We start from the raw sequence: 21670 nt of genomic DNA on the forward strand, positions 1-21670 counted from the left end.
TTCAGTAATTACAAAGCTTTTACTCACTTGAGAGTAGGCAAACATGTTAATTAGCAATGGAATACACAATATAATATAATTTATTGCATCTATCACTTCCTAAGTGGGCACAAGTCAAATGTAAAATATGAGATAATGCAATTCTAGTGCACATTATACACACATCAGGGCACAAGTAGAACTGGAGAGCTGAATCCTTTATAATACTCACTGTTATGGCACATATGCCACAAGGCAAGAAATAGGAATTGCAGGAATACAACCCAGTTCACATAATACCTCTAATGTTTTATGTTTCATTCAATTCCTTGCATTCTCCTATTTATTTTCCTGCTATCTCATCCGTGACTGAAAATATGCCAGCCCTTTGAGGGGCCTGTTGTTATTTTACACTATAATATAGGCTACTTTGTGGACATAGGCTAGAATGACAGAAACTTGCAGGCCTGACTGTTTCCCTTTCTTTCTGTCTTATACCAGAGAGAATCAAGGCAGGGCAAACTTAAGTTTGTTTCTTATGCTTTCTTGTTTTCCTGGACTAAGCCCATGTTTTGTTAAAGGTCTCCATGTAACTTCTCTAAAGCCATCTCTATGTTCATCCATAGAATGTTTGTGTGTGTGTGTGTGTGTGTGTGTGTGTGTGTGCACGCGCGCACGTGACTATCTTAGGGCAATATTGCATACTTCTGATGAAGTGAACTTTTAGTCTCAGTAAAATAGGCCATAATAAGGTGATTTAAACCTTCAACTGTTTTTGCTGTAATTGATAAGACTTATTTACTTTCCCAAGAAGGACTTTGAAATTGTTCTGATTTCATGTTATCCTATGAAACCTGAATGCATTAGATCAGGGGTCTTCAAACTTGGCCCTTTTATGACTTGTGGACTTCAATTCCCAGAATTCCTCAGCCAGGCATGCTAGCTGAGGAATTCTGGGAGTTGAAGTCCAAGTCATAAGAAGGCCAAGTTTGAAGACCCCTGCATTAGATTGTTATCATTAGTGAGGGTTACTTTGCTACACATCACAGATAAGCCAATGGAATTTACATGCCTTCATTTACTCTCAAAGCATGTAGAACATTTCTCGGACTACTTCTTGGCTATGCTTGTTTTTGTGCAAATCAGCGCTGCCACTAAGCTAACCTTTGTTATTCAGGTGTGGATGTTTCTCTTATTCAGGTGTGAATATTTCAGATATGAAATAAAGTGAAGGTGGTCTTATAGGTTTTCTCCAAAACTTTACTATATAGATTGCATAGCTAAGCATGTCTTCAAATGAGTTTGGCAATGGAATAATAAAATGTAAAATACATGATTGGCATATTGTGCCATATAACTCTTTAAAAAAAATGTAGCACAGGTAGTCCTCAACTTCCAACCACAACTGAGATCAGAATTTCTAACTAAGTAAGTTGCTAAGTAAGGTGGCTGTTAATGAGCCATATCTGATTTTATGATATTTTGGACCATGGTTGTTAAGTGAATTGCTGCAGTTAAGTGAATCACATAGTCGTTAAGCGAATCTAGCATTCCCCATCCACTTTGCTTGTTGGAAACCAGCCGGGAAGGTCACAAATAGTGATCCTATGTCTCCAGGATGCTGCTACTCTCCTAAATACAAGTACGGTAGATTGCCAAGTGCCATATTTTGATCACAGGACCATGGGGATGCTGTAACAGTCATAAGTGTGAAAAGCAGTCATAAGGAGCGATCCTAAGTCACTTTTTTTCTGCTGTAACTTTGAATAGTTGCTAAATGAATGGTTTTACGTTAATTTACAAGTCAGTACGTCAACATGTATTTTTAATGAGGTCCTTTTGTTTTCCTCAGCTCATGGCCCAAAAGGTCTCGAGATTTGAAGAAGCGTTTATAGAAAAGGAATACCTGGCGCCTTATGGATTTATATGTCAACTAGCCTTAACTGAAAGAAGTGCCACCTACCTTACTTAATCTCGTTGGCAGCATCAACTATGCATCATCTCCTAAGACTTGTTTTGGAACAGAAAGACCTTTCACGTGCTGGGGAACTCTTTTCTCTGGAGGATTGTGAAATAGAAGGATGCCTATCCGAAGCTCTTGAGCAAATCAAACTAATTAGTTCATCTCCTGTAAGTAGAACCTTTCGTGCTCTTTGCAAAGCAGAGTATGGGTTAGAAAATGAAATTTAGCTGCAGAAGCTCAAGAAAACAGATTAAAAATTGCACCCTCTGTAACGTGGGAGCAGTTACAATTACTCTTCAGAATGACTGGGAAGGTAGCGTATCAAGGTGTCAGCGCTTGAAACTAAAAGCCAGCAGGAAGCAAAATTATTTGGAAATGTTTTCTGTTTGTTGAAATCAAAGTTGCCTCAAGCCTTTAGAAAAGCAGCAAATGAGTTTGATAAATAATAAATAAATAAATCATTGCTATAATTATTATTTAGAACCTTTTTATCAAAATCATGAATGTAATAATATTTCCCTGTTTTTAGGCAATGAGTGAAAAGAAAAACAATATGGAATGATTGCAAGGATAGAATGTGGCAATTAAATTTAGAAATCAGGAATTATACAAAACATTTCAATGTTTAGGAAAAAATATTTTTCATACAAAGTACACTTGGTATCTGGCCTTTAAACTCAAATATTAAATATGTTTTAGTGAGATAAAAGCATATGGCCCAAGTATATGTTTCTGCTAGATGGTATACCGTAGTTTCCGGCGTATAAGACGACTTTTTAACCCATGAAAATCTTCTCAAAGGTCAGGGGTCGTCTTATACGCCGGGTGCTGAAAATTTAGGGACAGGGCTGGCTGGAAAACCTGGAGCGGATCTCCCATTTAGTCTGCGCAGGGAAAGCGGGACCAATTGGAGAAGAAGCTGCAGTCTGTGATTTTTTACAGGCTGGGGTCTGGGCGTCTTTCTTTCTAAAGTTGAAGAGCAGCTGTAGTATATCCCAACTTGAAAGGCAGGTGGGGAAGGCAGCAGCCAGAGCAGCGGCTTAGCTCTAAGGACACATTTGACTCAGGAACTGGGCGGGCGGGCTGGAAAACCTGGAGCGGATCTCCCATTTGGTCTTTTTTTTAAAAAATCCCATTTATATCCTGCCCTTCTCCGAAGACTCAGGGTGGCTTACAATTTAAAGCACAAATCAATGTGCTTAGCAATAGCCTTCATTCTGTGTATATGCCTGTTTATTAGGGCTTTCACCACCCCCCCAAGCAGCATTATTACAAAGTCAGCTTATTGCCCCCAACAATCTGGGTCCTCATTTTACCTACCTTGGAAGGATGGAAAGCTGAGTCAACCTTGAGCCTGGTGGGATGCGAACCTGCACTAATTGCAGGCAGCTGGTTTTACATAAGGCTCTGCGCAGGGAAAGCTTTAGAGTGAATTAGGAAAAGTGAAAAAGTGAATTAGGAAAATAGGGAACGGTTGCTGGAATTGGGTATGTGTAGTTTAACGAAGAGAAGGGTGAGGGGTGACATGATAGCAGTGACCCAATATCTCAGGGGCTGCCACAAAGAAGAGGGAGTCAAGCTATTCTCCAAAGCACCTGAAAGCAGGACAAGAAGCAATGGATGGAAACTAGTCAAGGAGAGAAGCAACCTAGAACTAAGGAGAAACTTCCTGACAGTTAGAACAATTAACCAGTGGAACAACCTGCCTCCAGAAGTGGTGAATGCTCCAACACTGGAGGTTTTTAAGAAGAGACTGGACAGCCATTTGTCTGAAATGGTATAGGGTTTCCTGCCTTAGCAGGGGGTTGGACTAGATGACCTTCAAGGTCCCCTCCAACTTCTTCTTCTTCTTCTTATTGTTATTGTTATTGTTATTATAGTTTAATCCACTTGAACTGTTTTATGTTTACATGTTTGATGACAAACAGCCTTATGTTTATAAGTGACAGTTTTCCTACTAAGCACCTGCATGTCATAAGCATTTGAATTAAAATTACCATATTAAAATCAAATCTGATGTTTTTTAATTTTTATTTGGTGTGCGTTGGAAGAGGGGTAGTCTTATACGGCGAGTATAGCCCAAACCCTATAATTTAACAGGAAATGTAGGGGGTCGTCTTATACGCCCAGTCGTCTTATACGCCGGAAAATACAGTAAATCTGATGAATTACACCAGTCATCAGATTTATGCATCTTAGAATTTACTATTATTGAGAAATTTGGCAGACTAGCCAAAAGGGTCATTGGCTTATTATCAAATATGAATCATTTAAACCCAGGATTTGTATCTTTGACTGGATGGCTTACAACCTGACTTGAAACAATACATTTGGAGTAGAATAAAACAGTGAATTCTATATTCCTTGGCCAGTGTTAAAGAATATTAAAATGATGCCCATGATGAGCATTTATTGCTTTTCTCGAGAGGCTTACAGGAGAATATATGTTCCAAGAATTGTTACTTATCAAGCATCTCTGTGTTCTACTTTGAATTTTTTCTTTCAAAAGTACCACCCAATCAGCTACACATGTGTGTGCCTGCATGTGTGTGCGTGCACACGCACACACATACGCACAAAATCCCTTTCAAATTTCAGCAGGAAACCTGTGGTAACTTTGAAATATATGCATGGAATAATGAATCCACCTAAGTCACTGCCATAGCTCATTGATATCACTGTTGAATTCAGTATTATTATAGATAGAACATCCGACAATATGGAGAGAACATTTGCTATTAGTTTCCACTAGAGGGCAGCAATAATGCATAATTGACCTAAAAAAAAACTTTTTAAAATTATTTAAATGTTCAGAATTTGAAAAAGATAGGTCATTTTCCACAACTGAGAATAGAATGCAGACTTAATAGCAAATCTGTGCATTCTTCAATATCTCACAACTGAGAAACATTTTTTAAAGAATAGCATTCATACTGCTGTCATAGAATAGAACAAACACAGCAATGAGTATTAAGGCTCACTCTTTCTGATAAGAATGTGTGGTTTAGGAAGAAGGAAGGTGTGTAACTGGGATGTTCTTTTAAGACAAGTGGGGAAAAACTAGGAAAACTCGGAGTGAGCTTTGGGAATAGGAGCCATGTCAGTAGTAAGAGGGAAAGGGAAGAGGGATTTGTGAAAAAGTAAAACTATTGTTGTGTAAATAAGCAAGTGTTGTTGATATTTCCCCAACAAAAAACAACTTGTACTAGTTAATCTTACTATATTGGGTTAAATAGAGGTATTCCTTGACTTACTATAATAATTGAGCCTGGTCTTAAATTATGGTTGTAAATTGTTGCAGTTGTAAGTCACCCACTCACTGGGAATTTTCTGGCCTTTTTCATGGCAATTATTAAGCAAATGCTGCTGCCCCTTTAAGAAAATGCAGAGGTCATTAAGGAAATGACATGATCATTAAGTGAACTATTCATGTGATTGGTTGGGTTTTTTTTTGCTGGAAACAGAAAAAAGGCTGGAAACTGGCAAAAAAAATAATAATCACAAATGTGGAATGCCATGACAGTTTATAACACCCAACACGTGGTCACATGACCATGGAGGGGTTGACACAAGCACTTAGACAGGTGGGGATGCTTTACAGGCCATAAAGCACCCATTACATGGCTGTCATAACTTTGAAGAGTCATAAAATGACCAGTCCCTAAGTGAGGACTACCTGTAAAGTTTTAATTGTTTACAATCAATGAATAAAAAAAGAAATCATACACTCCCCTTAAATTCCAAAATACTATGCTAAGACCTTATTAAGAGAGAAGATAAAATCAGTAGTGAGATTTTAAATTATATTTACATACCCCGATAGCAAATTGGAATAGATTTATGCCATTTCCAGCTTAACAAATTCAGTTTCCTCATGGGCATGATCAGTTATGTTCATTGATGAATCAGTTATGATGTAGATAAATATCAAACATCATGTTCAGCCAAAAACGGGGGGATTCCTTCCTCCCTCCCTCCCAAATAGCAACTAAAGGAAATACCTTTTTCTATAGCAAAATTATACAATTCATTACTTCAAGATAATTGTGGTGGGTGCTGGTTCTAAAAATGATTAGATTAGGTAACGCTTCCAGTTGTGACCGACTTTTCAGGAATTGATGCACTATTGCTGAGGTTTGGGAATAGGGACATACTCAGGCAAAGGCAAAGCAAATCCAATAAGCAGCTGTCTATTATTATTATTATTATTATTATTATTATTATTATTATTATTATTATTATTATTATTATTATTATTATTATTATTAGAAATTTTACAAATTCAGCACTTGTCCGACAACTGAAGATCCAGTCTTGTTTGTAGTTAGATAATTTTTCTAAGCTTTAAAGTCTTTAAAAGCACACCGGTAATCTAATTACCCTTGTACAATTACATTTTTTTCATTGGAAGATCTTATTGTATTTCTTCAGCGATCCCCTATACCTTAGACTAAGGTTCCTATCTCACAGTATGAAATTTATGCTGCTTTTTCCAGCTAAACTCCCCCAAAGTCACTTGCAGCCATGCAGAAGATGGAATGTGTGGTCTGGTGCTTGGACCTGCTGTTGGATGGGATGTTGGAGAATCTAGTAGATCCCTTCCTGTTGATACAGCTCTGGACAGGATGTTATTTCTACAAGCCTACTTCTTGAGGCTGCTATCACTGGCCGTTTTTCTGGATTGCCAACACTCCAGATTTAATTTCTGGAGAGACTGCCATTGTTTTGGGCTTCTTCTAGTTCTTGAGGTGTGCCTACTGTTGTGATACCGTTCTCCATTCTTCATTGCTTGTACTGTATACGCCTCAGGCAGCTTTGGGGGTTCAATTATCCCTCACTTTTTCCTTTGCTATCTTGTTTCATTTGTCTTCTTTCACAAATCCTCACATCTTCTGCAGCCTGGCCCTTTTTTAAAGGACTAGTTTGTCTGATAGTCCAAGGATAAAATCCTTTAAATTGAAACAGATAGAAGGATACAGCTAATTCTACTCTAGTTCATTTTTTAGATATCCAGATATTTTAATTTTGAAAAGTCATTTAAACACAAATTAGGTTAATAAATACAATTTTCACAAGTAATCATAATGTCCCTTTGGTAAGAATCTGGCTGTTTTTTGGAAACTGAATATTGGATTAAACTGTCCCTTTCATTCTGATTTAACAATCTGATTTACATAGGCTTATCATAAATGACATGTGATAAATGATATTTGAGTGCAGCAACAGAAAATTTTAATTACTGTACAGTCTTTGAACTGAATTCATTTTTGTATAAAAACAAGTAATTATAAAAGTACAAGCTCAGAAAGGAAGGACAAGGGAATAAAATTTATTTACTTGGTTCATTATTTTCAATTTCAGTTGTCTAACGCAGAATTTAGAATTGGAAGGGTCCTCAGAGATAACCTAATCCACACCCCTCATCCATGCAGGATCCACTTGAGCATCTTTGATATCCAACATCTGTCTAAAGATCTCTAGTCTAGAGAAGGAGAACACAACATATCATGATGCATACTTTTTCTTCCTGTCATAGACAGTCTCTCTAATTAATTTTAGATCCAATTGCTAGTGGGGTCAGGTCACAATAAAATTGGAAACTCTTCTGCTATTGGCAGCCAAACAGTTGCCAAGTTTCTATATTGCTGCTAGCATTTTCTATCCAGTTGGAAAATGTTCTCCACACTTAATGCTTCAGGGTGTGGAGACGAGGGTGGTTTATATAATATTTATATGTGGAACTTCAGTTCTATCAGGACCAGCTGGACTGCTTTCAGTCTCAGAATGGCACTAGGTCTGTCATTTTTAACAGCATTCACTTTATTCCCCCAAAACACCATGAACAATCCTGTGTCAAACCTTCTGATAAAACCTTTAAACCAGATATATTTCAGAGCCTGTTTCTTGTAACATAATGGATGGAAAGATTTCTGGAGCTGGGATGGTACAGGATTACTGTCAGCAATGGCCAAGGATCGGGATTAAGTCTCTTCAATAAAGCACTTTCATCCTGCAGCAACATAGGTTTTGTAATAGTCCACAGAACACCATAAATTAGACCAATTGGTGGTAGTTGATAACTACGAGTACAATTTCTATGATTTGTTCTCTAGAAGACTATTATACATAATCTCAAAAAATATTTCTATAAGAAAGGTGCAGTGCTCAAATGATCCAGATTAGAAAACAAGGGCCAGTAGGTCATACTATTGAGTCCATGACCATCAGTCTTTAACCTCTAGAGTTAGCTAACCCCAAGCTTGGTTCCATATAGAACCTACATATTCATTATTAAATTTCACATGTTCCACCAAGCCATTGTATCGGTTTTACCAGCAGAGTTTCTGAAAAGATGTGTTGTTAAACATTGGACTAAATGCCAGCCATTGTAATCCTCAGCAGAGGACGTACAGTCAAAATAGGTCTGTCTTTGGAAAGTTGTCAAACTCCTGGGTTTTTACTGAAATAGTGACCATCCTGTCTTATCCTTGAATGCAAACCAGTGCAAATTTCTTGTCTTGTCTAACCATGTTATCACAGGACCAAGGATTAGCTTCATCCTACCTATTGTAAGAATCTCAACAGTCAAGATAGCTCAGGGTGGTGCAGCAATCACTGATTTCCATAATTTGGAATCATGGTACAATTGTTGTCTCTTTTCAACCAGATATCTAGGATTATAGCCAAAGAATAAAAATGCATTCTCTTTTCTCTTAATTAACAAAGATTGTTTAACCACAGTAAGTGGTGGTCAACCTGCAGGCACTTCAGCCTTCTGAAGTATATTACTAGATTACAGCCTTCTCCATTGAGGCACAAACTGACACTTACTTTAATAAGCCACAAAACAGCAGAAATGGTTGTATGTTAGGATTAAAGAAAAACAACCAGCATCCACAGAGTAAACGTAAGCAAAGGAATCGTGCATAGTACCATCCAAAATGGAATTTAGCCTTAAGGAAAATGGCTTCATCAGAAATCAAGCAAGACTGAACATATCCAAAGTAAAATCAGATTTCTAAAACACTAATTACTTATTGCCCCTAAGATGTTTATATGGATTCCAGAAAGAATTACAGTTCGTAATCTGTGAGCTTCAGGTTTTTTCTTCCACCCAGTCTGTTCTGCTCCTAGGAAGATTCAAAGAACAAAAAAAGTTCCAGCAAAGACCTTCCTATATATTTAGCCAATCGGGCTAGAGGGCAACAATCAAGGATTTTAGACAAATGTCGCTCCTTGGATTCTTAGTGGGAGAAGGATTTATGTTATAGTCAGTGGTGGGATTCAGATATGTGAACAACTGGTTCTTTGAGTGGATGCCACTTTCAGGCAACAAAAAATTAGCTATCGGTTCTGCTGTATTGGTGCAAACTAGTTGAATCCCACTGCTGGTTACAGTTACTTATGAGTATGTTCTGTTCTAAAAGGGAACCCTGAAATGTGCACTGCTAGAAGTGCCTATTACATAAAGATATTCACTTTGTTATTGAAGAGCCTTGGTGGAGCAGTGGGCTAATGCCTCCTTAAGTAACACCAGCTGCCTGCAGTTAGTGCAGGTTCGCGTCCCACCAGGCTCAAGGTTGACTCAGCCTTCCATCCTTCTGAGCTAGGTAAAATGAGGACCCAGATTGTTGGGGGCAATAAGCTGACTTTGTAATAATGCCGCTGGGGGGGCCGAAAGCCCTAATAAGCAGGCATATACATAGAATGAAGGCTATTGCTAAGCACATTGATTTGTGCTTTAGATTGTAAGCCGCCCTGAGTCTCCGGAGAAGGGTGGGATATAAATGGGATTAAAAAAAAAGTTCCTTGCTTCTTATTGTGTTTCTAAAGCCAGAATGATATAAACTTTATACATTATTAATTTGCTTATCTGTTAAACCTTTAGGAAAATTCTCATGGTAGTTTTATTAGAATAAAAATTCAAAAAAGTTAAATTATATGTAAAACAAACAGAGCAAAAATAAAAATGAATACAAATGAAAGAAGAAAGATCTTTTAAAAGGTAAAACCAGGAAGCGGAGTAGATTTTTCTGTTAAAAGATTCTGACACAGAAAACGTAGGATTTAATGTTAAAACAGCGAAAGGATAAATAAACATCAAGATTTCATTAGGGAAAACGTTCTCAATGGGCTGGCATAGGCACCTCTTCCTGGTAACCATTCCTTTTTTTTAAGTTAAGGATTGCACCTTTTTGGTTTATTGTGGCCATACTCCAAGAATTAGGCAGTGTTAGGACAAAAACAGAGGCATAAGAGTCATTGATTGAGACAGGCAACTATAGAAATTGGATGGATGGATGGATGGATGGATGGATGGATGGATGGATGGATGGATGATTAAATAAATAGAGCATTGCCTCCTTCAGATGTAGATATACTGCCCCTACCTTGTGGAATACACTCCTGCTTGAATTCAAGAGCCCATCCCCCCCCCTTCTCTAGCCTTTTAGAAGATCATTAAGATCTGTTTTTTATGAGATACTGTGAGTGTATGGTTAGAAAGCACTGAGCTTGCTGGGGGGCATCCCAAGGGGGACAGTTGCAAAACAAGTTTTTTGTTTATTGTCTTATTGTTTGAAATGGTTTTATGGTTGTTGTAAGTGGCTCCAGTTGCTTAAGATGGCCAATCAAAAAATCTAATAAATAAATAAGAGAACAAACAAGTGAAGGAGTGTTTAGCTGCACATAGAAACATCTGATAGATGAAGTCTGATCCTGGAAACCAGGATTAAACAGTGCCAACCATGTTTAGTAAGAGCATCCTGTTCTTAAGGTTTCACAGAAGAACAGGTTGGGGATAGAATAGCTCTTCCTGTTAGAGCAAATTGATCCAATTGAGCAGATTATTTAAATGCAGTAATTGCTCAAATATAGCCTATGATAAGAATGGCCAATTCTTGAAAATCCATAATGTTGCAATAAAACCTACAGCTTTAACTAGCGGGCAATAATACAGGCTTATGCCTTTATGTCTCTCTTTAAAACCATATTAATTATACAAGGGGCCACTTGAAATATTGTCCTTAAAAGTTTGGATGCAGCCCTGTCCAGACAGGTAAAGAAATTATATGGTCCCAAAGTTGTGTATACTGCACCATCCTGGCAAAGTAGAAGTATTCTAGTTTTGTCAGTATTTTCGTGACTTTCGGATTACCTTATTTTCATTATGTGCTGGGTTTGGCAGATCTATGAAAACCATGGTCAAATGTTTAAAGTTTTTAATATGTTTTGTTGTCTGGCCATTTAATCATCAGGCATGCAAATTACAGCCTTGGTTTTAGTATAGTGTAGACAGATGCTTGAGTGCTTTAGTGAACCATCAGTCACAATGATGCAGCTTCCCTGCCAGTCTAAATGCTAGGCCAGTGATGGCAAACCTTTTAGACACCGAGTGCCCAAACTGCAACCCAAAACCCACTTACGTATTGTCGGGTGCCAGGTGACCGTGGTCCATTGGGTGGGTGTAGCCATTGAGTGGGCGTGGCCCATTGGGTGGATGTGGCCATTGGGTGGGCATAGCTGCAGTGGTAACAGCAGACTGGGTGGGACTAAAAAGTTCAATCAATCAATTCCAACTTTGCGAGATCTTTTTTTTCCTGCGAGAAGTTGAAATTGATTGATTGATTGAACCTCTTTTTTTTGCACATGGCGGTGGAGGCCTAAAGTGAAAAGGTTTTATAAAACCCAGCTGAAGGCCTAGGACTGGAGCGATGGCGTGCATGCCCACAGAGAAGGCTCTGTGTGCCACCTGTGGCACTCGTGCCATAGGTTCGCCACCATGGTGCTAGGCAATATCGAAGTGAGAATAAACATCTTCCTCCAGGTATGGACTTTTGGACAGATATTCAGGAGAGTCTTCAACTGCTATCATATTTTATTTCAATCAGGACTACCAGACGAATGACAACGACCAAGCAGTTGTGGAGATTTGTATCACTCGAATTACTTCAGCCATCAGGGAGACTGAATCCATCGAGAAGCATGGAAAAGCTCTTATTGATCTCTGGGAGTCGTGTTTAGAGCACAATCTGAAACCTTTTTGTAAAGATGAAGACACACCTCATGCAAAGATTGCCTCCGATATTATGAGCTGCATTTTGCAGGTAAGAATGTTTTGCCAATGATGTACCTTTTCAGAGTATGTTGATTAATTCTTTTTTGTAATAGCATTGCACACAAACAGTCTTTAGAAATTCTCCCGCAAATTTATAAGTAGAAAAATTGGGTGGATGATTTATTCAATTTTTCCCCCCAAGGGACAGAGAAATTATCTAACAACTTCTCATGGACAAGATTCCTTTTGTGGTTACAGTAGTAAATATCCTGAAAAAGGAGGATGGGAGAAGTTCCCTCTTAATATATTTCTTGAAATAGAAAGGAAGCATGGGAAATCACAAAAAAGGCAAGATCTTCACATAGAAGAGGGCCACCATATAGCAAAATAAAATGAAGGATACTCCATCCATGAGAAATCCTCTGAAATGTTCTTCTCCTTTGGAAGAATGTCTAAAATAGTCTTTCTTTAATCAGATTTCACAAAAAGTATTTTCTTGGAATGTGTTCCACACTAGTCTGAAGCTGAAAAAAGAGTTTTAGATATGAAAATATACATTATATCTCTTGGTTCCTCCTTAAAGATCTTGCAACTTTTTCTGGGTTCATAGACTAGCCATGTGATTTCTGAAAAAATGTGGGTTGAGTTGAGGAGCAAACATTAGTGCTACCTCAAGTGAAATACTTATTTTTTTTTTTTGAGATTGTATGGCTACCATGAAATCCTGGGGCAAAAATCAGCTGATCCAATTGCTATGCATGCCTGTTTCTAAGAACCTTTTCAACTTCAGAACTAAAGCACTAGACATTCTTGCTATTTGGAAAACATTCTGGATTCTACTTTGTAAATATGTGTTCAAAATCATATTATGTATTCTAAGTGGTCAAATATATTTCAGAATAATAATTTTCTGCTATGTGTTAGAAAACGCAGAAATTGGTAAGCAGGACTATATATGTGTGTCAACGAAAATGTCATCCCTCTGCTCAATTCTTCCAAACTATGATGTATAAGAAACCTATGGCCTGATACCGTTAAGTTGTGCATGGTCCCTGGTACTGTATGTTTCACAAAGATACAGTAATGGCCTAAATTGTGGAAACCTTATGCAAAAATTGTACAGTAGAAATGCCACCTTTGGTTAAGTGTCCACCAATTTTTCTTCTAATTTCTTTATAACTGTAGGCTTGTTTACTTAATGATACTATTTTACACTGCTTTCTAGGCAACCAGTCAACTCTTTGCACCATTACTTTAATTTTATTGCATTTTACAAGCTCACTAAATGAAAGAACACAAAAAGCCCAACCAACTTGATAGTGATCACATAACACACTGACAAATGTCCTCCTCTCAGCTTCAATACATGACATCAGAATCTGAATCCTACTGTGATCTGATTGGCTCATGCCAAAAAAGATGACACCTGATTGGCTCTCTAAACACTCATGTTCATTGGCTACAATCAGATGAAGGAAAGCTACCTGATATCAACCTAAGCAAGTTGTGCTTCCTTTTTCTTGTTATTGGCTATACCTTTTCATAGAATACAGTTCATATAATTGAACAAACTTTGTTGCATTACGTTCTTGATTAAATTATCTTTCCATTGATATATAATTTTATGATACTACTCCCCCCCAAAAAAAATGGTGTTATTAGCCATCAATCCTCAAAAATACACTTTTCCCAAAAGGTTTCCACAATTTTGGCCACTACTGTAAATGCATAGCTTGACAACTAGCCTTGCAGTAAATTTTACTGCACATTTTGAAAGTTTAAGAAGCACTATTTTGATGGTAGTCCATATTTCAATTAAGATAAGTTTCTGGAGTCAAATCATTCAGTCATAACCTCTAATCAAATTCTATTACATGATGAAAGGAAGTAAAATCCATACATCAGTTCATGTACAGTTTTACACCAATTGATACGTTCAAGATTATTCTAAAATTTCAAAACTCAGATAATTTGAAGAAAGGCCAAATTCCACTACATATGACTACATATTAGCAATTAGTTAATAGAACCCAAGATAAGACAAGAAACTGAACCAAAAATGCATGTTTATTTATTAAATATTTATTAAATATCAACTAGAAAGGTTTTTTCAGGCATTATATCCACAGTAATATTTAGTTGTCCATCTAAATCAAGGAATAGAATTATAGTTAGTTTTAAACCTGTCATTACTACAGTTTGTATTAGTAATATTTTGTTGTTGTTGGGGTTGTTTTTGCTCTGCTGGTTAGTTCAGAAGTCATACTAAAGGTTTATTTACCTTAAATTCATATTAATCATATTAAAACCATATTAATCCCTTTTCAAAAGGAAGCATCATATAATTAGAACCTGGTTCATATCAATGGAGTGCAAGCTAAAACTTCTCAAGACTCAATTATTTTTATTTCAGCTTCAGAACTCTAGGATCAGGTCCAAGTATGTTAAAATCTAGGTCCTAAACAGATGTGGATTTTCAAAACAGTAGTTCTTTAATAAGTAGAACAAGATTCCATTGTCTCCATTTTACTCTAAAGGCTCTTTTGATGAATATATATTAACTACCATCAAATCAATTATACTTGATGAAAATATATGTGATCAAAAACTTAACCCAATTTTGTTAGGTTGTCTATTTTTATAATATTATTTCTGGTATATTAAAGTAGAACATAGAAAACTCATGACCAGTTAGAAGTGTACTAAAAAAAAGGCATAGGAAAAATCCAGGAAAGAGCAAACTAAGCCAGTAGCTTTAAGATGGTTTCACATATCAAGGTAGGCTGCAGTTCAGTTTTGTAGTCTAATCTTAGCATGTTGTACAAACACAGCCAATGTGGCTTGTTAATCATGATTTATGATTTTGATATTGTATGAATCCAGACAAAACCCATTTAATATTGATGAACTAACTGGGTTTTTTTAAAATCAATCAATCAGAACACACCTGGAAGGGACCTAGGAGGTCTTCTAGTGCAGCCCCCTGCTCAAGCAGGAGTCTATATCATTTCAGACAAGTGGTTGTTCAGTCTCTTCTTAAAAACCGCCAGTGATGAAAGACTCACAACGTCTGAAGGCAAGCTGTTCCACTGGTTAATTGTCCTCACTGTTAGGAAGTTTCTCTTTAATTCCAGGTTACTTCTCTCCTTGATTAGTTTCCATCCATTGTTTTTTGTCTTGCCTTCTGATACTTTGGAAAATAAATAAATAACCCCCCTTCTCCTTGTGACAGCCGCTCAAATACTGGTATACTGCTATCATGTCTCCCCTAGTCCTTCTTTTCTCTAGACTAGCCATTCCCAAATCTTGCAACTGTTCTTCACATGTTTTAGTCTCCAGGCCTTTAATCATCTTAGTTGCTCTTATCTGCACTTTTTCCAAAGTCTCAACATCTTTTTCGTAATGTGGTGACCAAAATTGGATGCCGTATTCTAGATTTGGCCTTACTGAGGGTTTATAAAGCGGTACTAATACTTCACATGATTTTGATTCTATGCCTCAGTTTATACAACCAAGGATTGCATTAGCTTTTTTGGCTGCTGCCACACACTGCTGACTCATGTTTAAGTGATCGTCCACTAGGACTCCAAGGTCCCTCTCACAGTTACTGTTTTTGAGCCAGGTTTCACCTAAACTGTACTTGTACCTTTGATTTTTCTTGCCCAGGTGTAAAACCGTGATTTTCTCCACATTAAATTTCATTTTGTTAGATAGGGCCCATTGTTCAAATCTGTCAAATTCTTTTTGGATTCCGAACTTGTCTTCTGGGGTGTTGGCTATTCCTGCCAGCTTGGTGTCATCTGCACATTTGACAAGATCCCTTCTATTCCCTCATCTAAGAGATATTAAAAGAGTATTGAACCCAGTGGTCCCCCACTGCTTACTTCCCTCCAAGTAAATATAGTACCATTAAGGACTACTCAACGAGTACGGTTTGTCAGCCGGTTACAAATCCATCTGGTTGTGATGCTGTCAATCCCACATTTTTCTAGCTTACCAAGAGGTAGGTTGTGGTCTACTTTGTCAAATGCCTTGCTGAAGTCTAAATATACTATGCCCCACAGCATTTCACTGGTCTACTAATTTAGTCACTGTCAAAGAATGAAATAAAATTGGTTTGGCATGATCTGTTTTTAACAAACCTGTGCTGGCTACTAGTTATAACTTTATTTGTTTCTAGATAAAGAGTCTTTCATTGGGCTGTTTAAAAATCTTCCCAAAGAATTTGGGAATTAAAGAATGAGGAAGGAAGAGACAACCAAATTTCCTTTTCTGACATGCTGATGAGAGCTGCTTCAAGAATCTTTCTTTTCTAGCGCTTCCTTTCCTTAACCTCATTCCTTAAACTATGTTGTGATCAACTCCTTGATCCAGCTCCTTGTCAGATTAATAATATTGATCCAACTGACTGACAGTTAAAGACAGACAGAGTTTATCCCCTTCCAAAGAAGCGGTCTTCACCTGTCGGAGACCTGCCAGGCCTCCCAAGCCTTCCCGAACCCCAGTTATGCAACACTGTCCCCTTGCATCTGCCCGGCCATCTTTGATTCCCATCTCCATCTTACCAGTTGCACTTTCTCAGCCCAGTGACTCATTCCAGGAAACACAAGGGCATGAAGGCCTCCTTTGCTTGGTCGGCAAAAGGAGAAGACAAGTGTGTTGATACGTGTTCCCGTATCAACACGACACTGGGAACACGGGAGGGCTGTAAAGCAATCCTGCCACTCAGAAGCGCTTCCCTATATAGCTTTGAAAATTATATGAAAGTTCAACTTCTCTTTCATCACGCAAGGTACTGCTGGAGTGCTGTTTTCGCCTTTTCACAAAGATTTGGATCTGAAGACTAACTCAGTTTATGTAGAATATCTACTATTCCAATATCTCTGAGTTTATTATTTATTATTTATTACATATATATGCTGCCCATCTCACTATCCAAAATGACTCTATGTAAATATAAATTTTATATTTCATCATTAAAGAGATAGATATTCCACAGTACACCTTTATGTTTATATATCATTGTAGTAAAGGTAATTCAGAATAGCTTGTTCCTACACACCTGATGAAAACGTGTGATATTTTCAGATGCAATAATAAGAAAGAACACTGAAGTGAGTGTGCATGCAATAATTTGTAATCTGTAATTCTGCAATAATCTGTTTTTGTTCTCCCCTCCCCCTCAATAGAATTATAATCGCCCTCCCATCATAGCTTTGGCTGTCCCAGTTGCAGTGAAGTTTCTCCAGAGAGGTAACAAAGAATTGTGCAGGAATTTATCCAGTTATCTCTCCCTTGCTGCAATTAGCAAAGCAGAGTTGCTTGCTGAACATACCGAAAGTATTGTAAAAAGCATCCTGCAAGGTAAGAAATACATATAAAGTACATTTTGTATTTGATTTGTATACTTCTACTTCATAAGAAGGGATGCGGTGGCTCAGTGGGTTAGGACGCTGAGCTTGTCAATCAGAAGGTCGGCAGTTTGGCGGGTCGAATCCCGAGTGCCGCGTAACAGAGTGAGCGCCTGTTACTCGTCCCACCTTCTGCCAACCTAGCAGTTCGAAAGCACGTAAAAATGCAAGTAGAAAAATAGGGACCACTACGGTGGGAAGGTAACAGCGTTCCGTGCACCTTTGGCATCTAGTCATGCCGGCCACATGACCACGGAGACGTCCTCGGACAAGTGCTGGCTCTTCGGCTTCGAAACGGAGAAGAGCACTGGCCCCTAGAGTCAGAAACGACTAGCACGCATGTGCGGGGGAACCTTTACCTTTACCTTTACTTCATAAGAATTTCCACATATTTTTAAAAGTTTAATTAAGCTGAGGGTGACTTCAAACATTATACATGTCATTTGGGGATGGGGGCCAATCAGTCAGATGGTGCATTATAATAGCTTTCTATATAGCTAGAATGTTCCTTAGAAGTATTTAAATGCAAGTGAACAATACCTGTTTATTAAACTATGATTTAATTAATCAACATTTATTTACAAACCCAGTGATGATGATTGAGGTAAAACTCAATTTTCGCTAATAACAATGCCCATCTCACTTATTATTTCAAACTACCTCCTGATAGATCATATCATCACCATCACAACCACCATCATCATCATCAAATTATTCCATATGAAAACTTACGTATAAATGTGCAAAACAACTAAAGTTAGCCTTGGTCCTTCCCAATTATTTTCCTTAATTTTTTCTGACTTTAACCTATTTAAACTTAATTGTTAATACATACACTAAACTATTATATCTTTAACCGTATCACTATAAATTATGGTGCTCAAACAGGTAGTAAGAACCCTACCTATATGTAGCAGCATTAAAAAAAAAGAATCTGTAGTGAATCAGGGAAATGAACCTGAAGGGAATCAGCAAGAAAAGTTATGAAAGCCAAGGTCCTTAAGGAAGCAAGATAATATTCAAAGGAGACTTGGGCAGGATTCTGCCTGATTCATTGGGTGGGCAGATAAAGTACAATCAGACTTGAGAGATTCTGTTATTATGGTCCATCTCAATAAAGTATAATTCGAGTCTTCCTGGGGAGTCTTTTTTTCCTAATGTAATCAACTCAAAGGAGTCTCACAGCATTTCACTTTGAAACTTTCATCCTAAAGAAACAAAAAGAATTACTGTGGAGAGTCTGTTATCTGTAGTCATGCTGGTTGAGAGATTATGTGAACTGAAATCAAATACATCTGGAGGCACCAGTGTGTTGGAGGTGCCTGTATCATATTACTAACAACCTATTTCAGTCAAATGCTTTATCTATTCAATTTGGAGGTCTCTGTAATTTTGCAATAATCTATGGTATATTTCTTTTTATATGTCTGACTGTGTTGTTTTTTTTAAAAAACTTGTAATTATTTTTGGTTCAACTTAAGGCAACGTTCATACCTAGTACTCCCTCCTCTATTTTCTCCATAATAACAACCCTATGTGGTGGATTGGTCATAGAGAGGGCTGACTGGTCCAAAGACACACAGCCAACTTTCATGCTTAAGGGAAGACTATTGTATTGTTTTGGTACAACGAATGCTAACATGCTAATATAACTCCGTCATAATCTTCAGTGTTCCTGGTTCTGGCATCTATTCGTTTTGAGATTGTTCTGCTTTTAGAGACATGATTTTATAGATAAGAAATTCAGCAGAAAGGGGTCCTCTTACATTCTGCCTTAGTGCTTGCTTTGTATTCTGAACAACCTAAAGAAAATGAATGTAATATCAATGTGATAAAGTATTTTTTTTATTTACAACTCAATTTTATAAAAAAATAGTTTCAATAAAGTCAATACAAAATCAGTTTATTTTACAATATAATACAGCTATATTAATTTCAAACCAGAAAACTGCAGTCATCCTCAATGCAAGGTAGCCTTTCAGTATTAAAAGTTCCTTGGACAAGATGCTAACTTTATGAAGATGTACATACGTCATAAAAATAGAAAAAAGTTATTGCTTCAGAATATTTAAATAGTCCAGTTGCAAAATTCACATTAAAAAAAATAAAGCCTACAAACTAAAGGGTCCCATAAGACAGCATAGCTTCCTTCATCTTCACTTCTTCACTGTTGATTGACAATATCTTTGTCTTAATATGTATCATACGCTTAAAGTGTACTCAGTTCTTACAGTAGTTTCTTGCTCATTGTTGACATAGAGCTCTTAGCACTTTAATTGTCTCTTCTTCTGCAGTTTTAATTTTGCTTTTTCATTTGATACCTGTTGATTGGCTCTCTTCAATAATTCCAAGAAGAGTTAATTTTGAAATATAATTTACTCATATTTATGTCATTCTGTACTACCAGTCTGTAAAACTATTATTAGTTTCTATCTGTTCATTTCCCTGTAATCTCATTTGCTTCTGTTAGATTTCTTGAAAAGTTCTACTTTAACTGTAATTTATTAGAGTTATCTTTCTGATTATCTTTTAAAAGTCTTTCCTTTTTCCTTGTTAATTTCCTCTATTACTAACTGTGATACCTTCCCTTATCTTTTTTTTCTTGAAAGTTTGTGTTTAACTATAGTACATCCTTCTTTTTGACCAATGCTTTCATTATTCATCTATCCCTGGCTATCATGATAGATTGTTCTGAAAGCCAGTTAGAATTTTCTGCCTTGAAATTTGGGGGAGAGTTTGTTCCACTTCGGTTTTCACAGTGTCTCTTTTCTAATTCCACAATTCCTCAGATATTCTCTTGCATAAGCATATTGATTTGTTCTCTGTTTTGATTTTATAGTCTGACTGTATGTCTCCAAATTCAATCTTGCTGGCACACCAGTTTGACACGATATGAATTTGATATAGTGTGTTCTATAATATACATTTGGAAGGGATCTGGCTGATTGGATTGCAATTCTTTTTCCTATATTATAATACATTTTATTCTGATGTCAATCTAGTGAGGTACATGTGTTATTTGAAGGAGGCATTTGCAATGAACAAAGAATTATCTTTGCAAAAACTGTATTAAACTATTTATTGTACATTGTGTTTAACAAACTACGCACCAGAGATACTACAGTCTTTTCTGCTGTTATATTTAGCACCTCTTGCAAATTACTATAGATTTCCTTAATATCATCTTTTGTTGTGTTTGAAATAGCAGCACACATTTGTATAACAATGATGTTCTTTCAATGAATATATGCTAATTCTAATAAATATCAACCTATTGTTTATTGGTTTATAGCCAGTACAAACTTAGTGATATTCTTTTGGAGTGTCATTGTCATTCCATCTCTTATTCATGCTCTAAATAATATATCACATTATCATCTGAACTAAGGTGATCCATTGCAGTCTACCAACGTTCACTGATTGAGAAAATATCTAATTTAGCATGCTTCAGTTCCATTCTAATAGTTTCAAGATTTGTTTGATCCATGCTTATTACATTGTTTGTCTTTGTAAAAGATAAACTTACTTGTCTTTCAGTTCTGATTTTGACAATGACCAGACTACTTTGTCACTTTGTTTTAGCCATATCCTCATCTATAGATTTACTATTGAAAATTCACCTTTCTTTCCAGTAGCTAGGTTTCCCCCCCCCCCCAAAAAAATCTTATTATTCAGTAACAAAAATTGCCTAAAGGATTTGAGCCATCTTCCTATAATTTTCTTGGCAACAATCCAGAAATGATTGATTACTGTTTTCTTCTAGATTTCATTTTGACATTTTCTAACTTTCCTGGGATCTGCAGAACCCCACTCCCTTCAACTTTATTATGGCTTACTTATAGCTCCACACTTCCCCTTAAATTTTATCAACAAGGATAATCCAACCAGGAGTTCCTGCTAGCAACATTTTCAATGTGATTACAGCTACTTAACCTTCTCATCATAATACATGCTAATCATGTAATTCAGAGTATGTTCCAAAAAATAGTTTTGGGTATGATTAAAATATGTGCTTAGAGAATGTTGGATCCATATAGCAGTCTAGACCAGCATGTTTACATGCTGACTTTTAACAATGTATATTTTAGTTTTCATTATGATAGCAATTTTAAATTATGCCCTACATACATGATTTCTCTATGAATGAGATTTCATTTGGATAAAATTCATTTTACTGGCTTAGCAAGTACTTGTTCTGAAAGCAGCTATAACCATTTGTGGAGAGCTATCTCCCATTTATGACAGCACTGTTCTTTTTTA

The 21670-nt window shown here is 36.9% G+C and overlaps 1 protein-coding gene across 1 annotated transcript in view; it reads left to right on the forward strand.

Annotated features, from left to right (window-relative positions):
* Positions 1–1971: 1971 nt before the first annotated feature.
* Positions 1972–21670, forward strand: part of VEPH1 (ventricular zone expressed PH domain containing 1) — a gene marked incomplete at its 5' end in the record, with an annotated part of 120327 nt that continues 100628 nt past the window's right edge. Inside the window, 3 exons of the mRNA XM_081328516.1 lie at positions 1972–2109; positions 11833–12048; positions 17189–17363. Coding sequence (XP_081184642.1) covers positions 1972–2109; positions 11833–12048; positions 17189–17363 — 529 coding nt within the window. The remainder of the gene's footprint in view (positions 2110–11832; positions 12049–17188; positions 17364–21670) is intronic.

This window comes from Vipera berus (genome assembly GCF_964194415.1).
Source record: "Vipera berus genome assembly, chromosome: 5".
NCBI lineage: Eukaryota > Metazoa > Chordata > Lepidosauria > Squamata > Viperidae > Vipera > Vipera berus.